This window comes from Peromyscus leucopus, chromosome 14 (assembly GCF_004664715.2).
Source record: "Peromyscus leucopus breed LL Stock chromosome 14, UCI_PerLeu_2.1, whole genome shotgun sequence".
NCBI lineage: Eukaryota > Metazoa > Chordata > Mammalia > Rodentia > Cricetidae > Peromyscus > Peromyscus leucopus.
The window spans coordinates 41,518,337-41,530,648 of NC_051075.1; the positions used below are offsets into that span (position 1 = coordinate 41,518,337).

A 12,312-nucleotide genomic window follows, 5' to 3' on the forward strand; every position below is an offset into this window, starting at 1 on the left:
CTGCTCTTTAAACATTGCAGCTGGCTTCCCCAGAGCTATTCCGAAAGTCCATTCTGTGCCCTCTCCATCCCACCACATCCCATCCTTCTCTGTGGAGTATCCTCAGTTCCGTCTCCGGTGTGAGCTTCGGCCTCTGTCTTCTCCTGTGGAAAAGTGACATCAACATCAGGTCACCGTAATGGCTGTCCTCTTTCATGCTGCCTCATCCGCTAACTCACACACCCAGCCTTGTTCCTCTGTGACCACTCTGAGGTGGACTGTGTTCTTGGCACAGGTCATTTCCAAGATGTGTGCCCCCTCCCTCCCCCCACCCCCCCTCCCCACCTTCATCACCATTGAAGGGGTGCAAAGGGACAAAGTTGGCAGCTGCTCCTCCCAACTGGGTCAGACTCTTCCAGGGTCAGAAGCAGAAGGTATGTGCCTGCAGCATGCATACACGGGGCACATTTTGTCAGCCTCCGGGTGGCCTTCAGGCTGTGTGCCCATAGTGAGGTTGGCCATCGTGGCAGAGAGCCAACCTCTGTTTTAACGCCCTGTGTTCCTCCTCTGTCTTCCTTCCCTAGAACTCCCTTTAGAGCCCCGAAATGCCTTCCCTTCTGTCTCAGAGAGGCTCCCCAGAATACTGATAGAAGAGTCTCAAGGCTTGGTTTCCTTCCCTTCTGCCAAACCTGTCTGCCCTTTGTTTAAGGTCTGAAATGAAATGAAAGAAGAAGGTCCTTCTGTTTGCCCAACAGCCAAATCCAACTAGGAACTAGAACATACAGTGTTTTCTGACTCCTGGGAGAAAACGTTATTGTCTAATTGCTCCGTCGATGTGACTAGCCCTCTCCTCGAGAAGTCAGACATTTTGAAGTAGGATAAATAATTATTGCCACTGCTTACGTTGTAATGGATTCCAAAGTACATTTGGATCCGGTTGTCTCGGTTCATCATTATACAGGGCTAGTTTAAACTCCGTCATGTAGAACAGCACCACACTGACACCTCCACAGATGTATTCAGCCTGCAAGACGTGGTCAGTCCTGCACCAGACGCCACTTTGACCAGAAGCTCCATCTGCACCTGTTGACCTCCACGGGAATCTCGCTTCTGCTGGTGCTGTGGATGAAACAGCAACATTCGGCCCTCAGTAGTTACATTCTTGTTTTTAAGTTGAGTCAGAACGGATTTGCTGTCAAACTCGTTTATCAAAGAGCACTCCCGTCACTCCACACTTGAGGTCTGGTACTGGGAGAGCAGAAACGTGTCTTGCTCTCTCTTTCCAGGCTGGCCAGACAAGCCTCAGTCAGGGTCAAGGCCGACCTGTGACTTGAGGCCCTTCTCTTGGAGGCTTGAGGGAGAACAAGATGAAGCTATGGAGGATTTGAAATTAGACTCCCATCTGACATCCCTTGAGGATTCCTTTGTGCCAGGTGCTTCACACCAATGTTGCCATGTGCTCATTGTAACATACCAAGTATAGGGAAACCCCATTTGACAGCTGAGGCGTTGGAGTTTCGGAGAAGTTAGTGTGTGTTCAGGGCCACTCAGCTCCACAGGCTGGAGCTGATGCACACATACAGGTCAGGAACAGCAAAGCCTAGACAGCTGCCCTCTGCACCCCGCTTTGTGTATCCTTCCTGCTCTGCAGGCGTTCTCTCCAGACAGGCTTTCCCAAACCTGGCCAGCATCATCCAGGACACCTCACTATGGAGCTGCCGTCTTCCTGTAGACTTTGTCGGGGACCTGGGACTTCCCAGTCTCTCCACTTTCCTTAGGGAATGCAGGCTGAGTCTGAGACACACACACACACACACACACACACACACACACACACACACACACACACCGCCCCGCCTCTCTCTTCTGCTCTTCTGCCATCCCTCCATCGTGACATTTACATTTGGGATGGACCGGCTTCCCCAGGCCCCTCACTCACTCCCCACAGTTTACCAAGTGCTTTGCTTGGCTCTCTGAACCACCTGCTTCCTTTGGTAAATGTGTGCAGACTCCTGCTTTGCCTTCCTGGCAGACTTTCCCGTTTGGACCATGGTCAGGGAGCAGGGCAGTGGAGGCGAGGTATATTTTAAGAACAACCCGAGACATGGACTGTTAGCTTATTTGAGTTAACATTTGAGTCCATTAGGGACAGGAACAAGTGGGGATGTTTTCTGCTAAAGCATCGAGGCTGTCGCCAGTCACAGCAGGTGGCCAGGGCTTCCAGACACAGCTCCAAGACAGCAAGCCCCTCCAGCCTCCAGCTCTGCCTCCTGCAGAATGTGCTGTCACCCACACGAGGCCCAAGACTGGCGGAAAACACCTTTTTAACCCTCCATCTCTGTGTGTCTGGAAAGAATAACTACATGGGGGCTCTAACCCACTCCTCCCAAAAGTCTTATCCCTTAGTGCCCACCCCATTACCTCCTCTTTACAATGGTTCCTGTCCTAATAGTCAACCCTTACTGGCTTCTTCATATCCAGTTCCTGTCTCCTGTCACCTTGGATCCCCATCCCCATCTCAGAATGAGGCTTATTGGTATTCAGTAGCCCAGGCTAGCCTCAAACTTGCATCAGTTCACCTGCCCAACAGCCCTCCTGAGTGCTGGGGAATTAGAGGCATAGGTCACCATACCCAGGAAGAACTCTCCTCTTCCTCTATTCCAGGGGTCAGAAGCCATGAAAGTTAGCAAGTGACACCAGCCTCATGTGTGGCAGTATGTGTGGGGGTGGTGGTGGTGGTGGGTGGGGGTCTCATGCCCACCCCTGACCCTCAGGCCATTCCTCTTAAAGAGTGCACGTGTTGGAGACACCCCATAATCCAAACCTGGCCTTCGTGTAATGTGGCATTTCCTGCTTTTTGAATGAGAATTGGAATTATTGGAAATCACACAATGTGGATTGAATAAAATGGTCTCAATTCTGTTTATTCACCTCCCCTTCTCTCTCTCTCTCTCTCTCTCTCTCTCTCTCTCTCTCTCTCTCTCTCTCTCTCTCTCTCTCTCCCTCTCATTCTTCCGTCCAAGCATCTTCCTGCCTCCCCAGCTTCACCCCTTTATCCTCACATGTCACTGACAGACCTAACCCCAGCCTGCACCCCATTAGACATGGTTAGTTGTCTCTGTGTGGGTGCTTTATAGCTCGGATACAAAACTCAGCGTGTCAATCACTCAAATTTGGCAAGACATTGAAATCCTTAATTAAACTAAACAATGAACAGAGAGGTTCTCCAGATTCATATGCTTAGTCAGGAACTGACATGGCAATGGTATTATGCATGCCAACGTGGAAACCATGAGCATATTGTAAGAGGTTGACATTGGTTTGACATTAAGTGTTGGGGGGTGGGTAGCCAAATGAGGAGCATTACATGACCCATAATCGTCAGCCTTACAATCAATGACAAGGATCTCATCAGGACTGGAAACCCTTGTTGGGCAGGCAGCCTTGTGTAAGGTTGTGGCAGCATGTATGTAAAGACGAGTGCTTCCAGAAGAATCTTCGGGGGTAGTTCTTGTTATCAAGGGCTCTTTCACAACCTCCCAGCTTTGGGAAGGTTTGGCACAAGTGACTCCATTTTGATTCGGACAACTTTCATAATCTCAAGGAATACTTGTTTTTGTATTTGTTCCCCTGGCTCCTGCTGTTGATGCCGCCATTAACACGAATGCTGGAGGACCTGCCTCTGGGACTCCATTGCGCTGCCTGGTCACACAGCCTGAGGCGATGCCGTGACTTTAGACTATCCTTCCAATTCGCCTTAGGCATGTTTCTTCTTTAAAACCTTCTAGAACTTGCTCCCAGCTCTCCCTCCCCCTTGACCACAAGCACTGTAGTTTCTGAACTTGCCCGACACTCCAGCTGTTGGTCTCAGCCTCCCGACTACGCTCCCCTCTCCCAGTCTTTACTTATCCATCACACTGTGGCCAGTCTTCTTGCCTCCTCAAGCACTTCAGATAAGTCAGACTTACCGCCTACACACATCCCCAGCTATCTCCATGTGCCAGCTGTCCCGGGCTATATTCGTTTCTCTTGGTATCTCAGGTGCTTGTGTGCATCGGGGGTGTGTGTGCTGACATCGGGGTGTGGTCAGGCATGATTATCTTCTTCCTCCTTTCACATGTGGATCCCGCCACGCTCTTCATCTCATCCAATGCTACCTCTTCTGTGATGCTGTTGCTTGCCTTCCTACCGCCAGCCCCCATGCTGTTGGCTCAGGCATCGCCCAAGCTCTCAGAGAACTCTTATATATATATATATATATATATATATATATATATATATATATATATATTACAATACCATTCAGTTCTACATATCAGCCACGGGTTCCCCTATTCTCCCCCTCCCACCTCCTCCCCTTACCCCCAGTATACCCCCCATTCCCACCTCCTCCAGGACAAGTCCTCCCCCGAGGATTGCGATCAACCTGGTAGACTCAGTCCAGGCAGGTCCAGTCCCTTCCTCCCAGACTGAGCCAAGTGTCCCTGCATACGCTCCAGGTTTCAAACAGCCAACTCATGCAATGAGCACAGGACTTGGTCCCACTGCCTAGTTGCCTCCCAAACTGATCCTTTTCAGCGCATCCAGGGTGTGTCCTAGTTGGCTTGCCTCTTCTCTTGATTTGTGCCATGATGGAACGATATTACCCTTGTCTCCTGCACACCCCCAAGCTTAGTGCACTGCCTTGCATTCACCAGATACGATATAGACTTTGTAAAGGTGATGGGGGATTCTTCTCTCTTTGTTTAATTGGAATTGTTTCTTGATAATGTCTTAAGTATCATGTTTGCATCATTTCTACCCCTTCCTCTTCCCCCTCCAAAGCCTCTCATGTTCTCCCACACTCCCTCTCACATTCATGACCTTTTCTTTAACTAGTATTGTCACACACACACACACACACACACACACACACACACACACACACACACCCCAGTTGGGCGCATTGAGCTTTGCTCTTATGTGCATGTGTTTAAGGGTACTCACTTAGGATCGGATAACCTAGCTGAGAACCTATCCCTAGAGAAGAAGGATCCTTCCTTTCTCAGCAGCCACTGAATGCCTGTATCTCTTACATAGGGATGAGGCCTTGTGAAATTTCTCCCATCCACTACGGCATGTCACATTGTCACTATGCAGGTCTTTTTAGGCAACGTCTGTCTGGAAGACACTATCTCATAGCAGGCATCCCGGTCCTCTGGTTCTTACATCCTTCCTGCCCCCTCTTCAGTCCTTTTTCCTGAGCCTCTGTCCGGGGGTTGCAGCGTAGATGTATTAGTTGGGGTTGGACACCCCAGGGTCAGTTGCTCTCTGCATTTGGACCAGTGGTGGACCTCTGTGGTAGTCTATCTCATGGCAAAGAGAAGATTCTTTGACAAGGACCGAGAGCCACACTTACCAGACTGGGTTGGTCAGATTTTCTCATTAGGTGGAGGATGATTGTGTCTAAAGGGCTCAAGTCAAGATGCTAAAAAAAAAAAAAAATCAAGGTTATGGGACTAGAGACACAACAGTTAAGGGGGTGTACCCACGTTCCCAGTACCCATGTAGGCAGCTCACCACCACCTGTCGCTGCAGCTCCCGGGTATTTGATGCCTCTGGCCTCGGCTGGCACCTGAACTTGTGTACACTAACCCACGCTGAGATACACAGATATACACATAAATTAAAAATAAAATATGTTTAAAAAATTTTCAATCAATATTATTCCAAAAGATTGATCAGAATCCCGAGAGAAGGTGTTCAACAGCAGCGGGTCATCATCCTGCCCACAGAGGTGTCAGCGCCGGGAACTTGTCTCCTCGTCCTCAGACAATGCTTCTCGCGCACTGACTGCTCCCTGGAAGTTCAGGTTCAGAGCCAGGGCCAGGGAGGAATGCACAAAGTCAGTCAGCAATGCTTCTACCACCCCGACACCTGGAATCCTGCCCTGACTCCCTTTTCCAGAAGAACAAATTGCACCCACATATTCCCAAGACATACTCTGCTCCCATCGATGGCAGGCCCGGGAATTTCCCACAAGCCATCTGGGTCTTCTTCTGTGATCCTTGTTTCTCAAGTTTCTTTCTTTCTTTTTTTTTTTAAATTTCATTATTAGTTGTTAATGAGCTTTTAGACTTGCAGCTGCCTGTGCATCAGGGACTGTACCCCACTAACATTCCCATGGAGAGAATCTACTCTCTTTTTTTGGAAGACATTTTCCCATCTTCCTGGAGAAAAAAAAATTATCAGTATGAACTCCTTTGCACTTATGTAGAGTAGCAGAGTCACTTACATGCATTTCTTAAACCCACAATGACCACTGTAAATGTCTGGGGTATGAACTGCTGTGATTGGACCTGTGTCTATTTGAGAGCTTATTTTATTTTGGGTCCTACCTTGAATCCAGCACCCCAGGTCCTCTAACTCTTTGTCACTTGGAGAAAGGAGAAGCCATCCAACCCCATCGGGGTCTTCATTCTCTGCTGGCTCCCCTTTGACACTCTTTTAGCGTTTGGCAAAGTAGATGCCACGGGATTGCTGTTTGCCGAGGCTCTTTGGCCACCCTTCCCTTCAGCTGTGATCCTTGTCCTTTGAGCCAACACTGGGAGCTTTATGTGGCTTCCTGGCATGACCTGGGTGTCACCTTCTTCTATGTCTGCATCAGCAACAAGATTTTCTTTGAAAAATCTTTAAATTTACTCAGTAAATTCAGCTCCCAACAGTTTCTGTAAACACAGCATTACTTTTGTTTTGTGCTCACAAAGTCTAACTTGAAAAGGTTATCTGGGGACTGTCAAAACTTGTCGTTAGTCTATGTTTAGATAACTTGATTTAGAGTCCAGAGGTGGAGCTCGATGCTAGGGTATTTGCCTCACCCACACAAAGCCCTGGGTCTGAACCCCAGCACTGGAAATTAAGATTGGAAGAAGCACAAAGAAACTTGATTTAAATAAAGCCACAAACTTTTTGCTTTGTTTCTCACACATCTGGGGTGGGATTCGGCACCTTGCCATGCTGGGTAAGCACTCTGCCAAAACCACACCCAGAACCCTTTTGTTTTTGCTCTGTTTTTGAGACAAGGTCTCACTGTATAGCCCAGGCTGACTTAGAATTCACCACCTTCCTGCCTCAGTCTCCAAATGGGGTTACAGGCACATGCTACCACCATGCCCAACCCAAACAAAACTATTTATTTAAGTTCAGCGTTTTGCTTTGTTTCGTTTTATTTTAATGGGAAATCATTTGAAATTAAAAAATTATATTCTGGCCCTGAAAAGTGAATTATTCTCTAAGTCCTTCATTAAGAAATGATCAAAACACCAAGACCATTTGTAAGAAGCAGAGGAGTTGGCTCAAAACGCCTAGGAGCTAAGCACCAAGAATATTTCTCCATTTATACGAAGATGGAAGATTTGTGCTTTTGGCCTATGCAGTCACACATTCTCAATCTATAAACTCATTTCAAAACAGAAAAGGGGCATCTTGAATGCAGAGAAGGTTCCTCTTGAACCATACATAGTATCTTAGCCACAGAAAGACAGGCAAGCAACCAACTTTTAGTTTTTCCTAGAACCCAGACACAGAAGTGTTCAGAGTTTTTCACCCTTGCTGCCGTTGTAGAGAGATCTCAACAACAATGACCCTCACATCTCTCTGTGGTCTTAGGAGAGAGCAGGAACCCTGGCCAGCGGAGCGGGCCTCAGAACAATGGTACAGCTGTTCCTAAAAGTAGCCCCATTCAGGATCTGCTTGCTGTCCACAAGGAAAGACACGCTAATTCATAAGGAGCTGCCTTTCTCTACAGGGGAAAGAAAAACACCTGGTATTTACAGAAAAGAAAATTGGACCCTTCAGGCTTCTTTTAGTGGCTGTGCCTGAAACGGCAGTGAGGAAGGCCAAAAATCCACTCAGGCAGTCTCGACGTTAAGGCATGATTCATACTGCCTGCGCTGCCCAGGATGGAAAATCCAGCTAGTGAAGCAAGACCAGCCAAAAAAACCTCCCAGGAGCTCCTTAGTCAGGGCTGATGCCTGCTGTCTTGTGACGTGGCTGTATGTGAGTGAATGAATGACTCTCTCTTTCTCTTGCCCTCTCTTAGTTCATGACCAAGAACCCCACCATGCGCTTGGGCAGCCTGGCTCAGGGAGGCGAACACGAGATCCTGAGGCATCCTTTCTTTAAGGAAATCGACTGGGCCCAGTTGAACCATCGCCAACTAGAACCGCCTTTCCGGCCCAGAATTGTGAGTGTCAAGGTTATTGTACTACTTTCTCCCTTTTCTCCAGATGATCAACGTCCATGGAAAAGCTGATGTCTCCCCTGGGATGACAGAGTGAAGGTTTGCCGGCCCCTCCTGCAGAGGGAGACTGGGCAGGCAGCCTCTGAGACAGTGTCTCTCCATGTGTTCAGTGCTTCTCACAAAAAGTCGTCTCCTCTTGTTTGCCTTACCTCTACCCTCCCTTAACCTAAATGAAAACATCCCAGCATCTAATATGCCCTAAGCTGTTTTAAGTTTCCCTAGCTTCTTGGGCCTAGAAGAATTGAACTGATTGGTGAGTCATTATTCCTAGCCAATTCTCTCAAGCTTCTTGGGGGCATCATTTGTGTCTTTCCCAAGCCCTAAGAAAGTAAAGAAGGTGCAAGGTGCTCCATCACTGAGCCTGGCTACACAGCTTGTCAAAGTTACTGTGACGAAGGACTCAGGCCAGACAGGCAGAGCCCCTTTGGCGAAATGCTGAGGATACCAAACTGTACCAATCTGAGCCACAAAGCCTGAGAGTGGCCCACTTCATAGTCTTTGAGCTGAGCTGAACATATATGCCTCCAGAGTAAGAGGACAGAGAAGCCAGGCTCAAAATAGATCAGGACTGTCAGGGAGGAGATATGGTCTGAAGGTGGAGAAAGAAGTGTCCTCGAGCCAGAGAGAAGTGGGAGGTCTAAGAGTGATAAAGATGAAAGATAATGCTGGGTGGTCGTGGTGGCACACGCCTTTGATCGCAGCACTCGGGAGGCAGAGCCAGGCAGAACTCTGTGAGTTCGAGGCCAGCCTGGTCTGCAGCGTGAGATCCAGGACAGGCACCAAAGCTGATCTCTAGCATCGGTTCATAAAAGATGTCATTTACACAGTTCTTCAGACCAGAGTGAGCTTAGTCTGCACCAGTCCGTCAGGATTGGGCTATCCAGCAGCCGAGGGAACGTACCAGCTCCAGCCCAGTGGGGTATATTGTTGCTGACCAGTAACTGGGCAATCACTTTTGCTCTAAGCTCGGCAGCACCGTGAAATCACCTGAGAACCTCTTCTCACACGTGCAGAATGTGTGCAAACAGTAAGTGAGGGGAGCATGAGTTTACCCAACTCCCGGGCAGATGTGAGCAGGCATGCCCTCTCAGTGAGGCCTTTTGGAAAGCAGTACCTCAGTGAAATGGAGGATCGTGGGTGAGTGAGTAAGCAAGTCTGGGTGACCACATTTATTCTTTAGCCTCCTAGTCTAAGGCTGTCCCACTTGGCAGGACTCGGTGACTAGAGGGTGGGACATGGGATGAGTGACTTGGCAGTTGGCAAAGGCCATAATAATACATGTGGTGGGTTGGCCATAAAGCACTGCTTAATCACAGTGGTCAGAACCATAAACGATGCTGCTGACCGATGATGAAGAGAGTTCTCTGAACTCCTTGGAATGGGCTGAGTCCCATGTGAGAGGCGAAAACCCCAGGTACATATACGTACAATTTAACCATGGTTTCCTTTTTTTTTTTTTTTTTTTTTTAACAGAAATCCCGAGAAGACGTCAGCAATTTTGACCCGGACTTCATAAAAGAAGAGCCCGTTTTAACGCCAATTGATGAGGGACATCTTCCTATGATTAACCAGGATGAGTTTAGGAACTTTTCCTATGTGTCACCAGATTTGCAACCATAGCCTTATGGGGAAGGAGAATCACGGGGGAATGTGGATTTTTTTTCCAGGAATTTCTTTTGTGGGAATTCCTTAGCATCCGCCTTAGAATACCACCTTCACCTTCAAGGAGCCAATGTTCACAACTCCTTGAAGGGTGGAGCTTCAAGAGAGCCACTCTCTCAAGACCCAAGGAGCCATGGTACATTTCTGTAGCTGAGACTGAGATAAGATGTTACAAAGATGTGCACTGCTCAGCCCATGAGTCTACACGGCTATTTCAGGCTTGGAGTAAATGACAGAAACCGGAAGGAGAGATGGCGGGAAGAATATAGTAGAGCCTAGAAATTATGAGCCAAACAGGCTTTTTTACTTCAAGAGACAAATCTAAACTTTCTGTGGACTACTTTACACTCATCTTTAAGCCAATATTGCAGTCTGCAAAAGACTAACTGCTAATGAAGAATCGAGAGGTCTCTCTAGGGAAGTGAATGGCATTCCAAGTAGAATGACTCACTCTGAAGAAACAGAAGATGGGCGTCCTTCGAGCTCCCAACCTAAAACCCAATGTTCAGAAGGAGGTTGGACATGGTGACAACTGTCAGTGTCTTGAGCCTCTCGTTCCTCCTTTCAGTAACTAACTATTTATTGAGTGTCAAACAAGAAGGTGCCATGATCAGCAGAAGTGTGCGCAGCGGAGTCGCCTTCGTGATGCTTTTCTTCATTCTGGGGTCCACCGAATGGTGTCTGCATTCTGTGAGAAGCCTCTTCACATTGCATAGATCTGTCTTCTGTGTCTGCACATGCTCTCTTGTTCCTAGAAAGGCCATTGCCACCGTAGTGTGGCCAACAGGCAGGCTTCTGTTGCATGCCACCTGCCAACTGGTGGGATCTAATCACACCCACACCGTCGCAGGCTGACTCACTGGTGAACTGCACACCATTCACATCCACGAACACGGGTGTGGCTGATCCATTGGCAGTCTATTTAAGTTATGTTTTCAGAGACAAAGAAGGTTGTCTGATAGACACATTAATAATTAAAAATGGATCTTGTAAATGAGGCCGGCGGCAAAGACGTACCTTTTCATGTGTAACCATATATACAGTTGAAAAATTTTATCTGACTGGAAATAAAGGCATTTTGTAGCAAAAGGGAGTTTTGTGTAAGGAATGATTTGTTCTCTCCCCGACTCAGAGAACAGATTTCTCATCAGACTAAAAAGCCTTTTCACGGTTATTAGAACCCAAGACTGTAGGCAAACTCTGGAGAGGAGGCATTGACGTAGCTTCTTAAACCCCTGAGGAGGGTCTGGTCTATCTCACTGATCCATACTTCTACCTGAATCAGGACAGTGAATTCTGGGTGTTGCAGCAGACTAGCCCTCAAAATCTCAATGGCTAGACGAAATGTTCATTTATCATTCACATACAGCACATTCTGTGACGCTCTGGTTTTTGTTTTGTTTTGTTTTGTTTTTGTTTGTTTTTTTTGTTGTTGTTTTGCTTTTTTGTTTTTCGAGACAGGGTTTCTGTGTAGTTTAGTACCTGTCCTGGATCTCGCTCTGTAGACCAGGCTAGCCTCAAACTCACAGAGATCCGCCTGGCTCTGCCTCCGAGTGCTGGGATTAAAAGCGTGTGCCACCGCTACCTGGCGGCTCTCTATCTTCTAATTGTGCCCTCTTAAAAGTAGAGCCTCTAAGGTCCATGGAGCAAGAAGAGAGAAGAAGGAGATGCCCGCTGCTTAACCACCTCCTCAGAAGAACACAGTAACCTCTCTTTACATTTGATTGGCCAGATCATGGCATCCTTAAAGATGCAAACAGCCTAGGAGAATTAGGAAACAGCTGAGCCCGTACCACAGGCTCCATCATGGGTTCTTTTTGGCATTCCATGATTAGAAAAATTTACATCTGCATAAGTAGAAAATCGATGAGCCTTCCTGCAGATTTATTTAGCACATTTCAGGAGCTCTTCATGCCATGTCTGTGTAGTGGACAGGAGTAAATACTGCAGTCATCTTACAACTGAGATCAGAAATGATCAGTGAAGTGGGGTTTATTGGTTTCCCAAAAGTCTTGATTTTGGGGAAGGGATGCACCTAGATCTAAAGCTTTACATTTTACCCACAGTCTGCTGGGGGAGGGGTGGGGGTTCATTCTGACTTGGGGCTTCTTCGTCTTTATGCCTAACATTCATTATGGTTGGCTTATGTCAAACCAGTTGTACAAATTTTAAGTGCATTTATTTATTTGTTTGTTTGTTTATTTAAGTGCATTTATTTATTCCATGCTCCTATGAAGCAAGTACTCTTATCTTAATTGTACAGATGGGGAAACTGAGGCATGACACAGTCTCTCTCTCTCTCTCTCTCTCTCTCTCTCTCTCTCTTTAATACCTTGTCCAAAGTCACACAATAAAAGCATTTTAGGGCCAAGATGGGGACCAAGCAGTTT

The 12,312-nt window shown here is 47.4% G+C and overlaps 1 protein-coding gene across 1 annotated transcript in view; it reads left to right on the forward strand.

Moving 5' to 3' along the window:
* Prkch (protein kinase C eta) overlaps positions 1–11,015 on the forward strand; it is a 210,271-nt gene extending 199,256 nt beyond the window's left edge. The window contains exons 13-14 of the mRNA XM_028858102.2: positions 8,060–8,203; positions 9,734–11,015. Of these exons, the coding sequence (XP_028713935.1) occupies positions 8,060–8,203; positions 9,734–9,880 (291 nt within the window). The 3' untranslated portion in view covers positions 9,881–11,015. The remainder of the gene's footprint in view (positions 1–8,059; positions 8,204–9,733) is intronic.
* Positions 11,016–12,312: the final 1,297 nt, after the last annotated feature.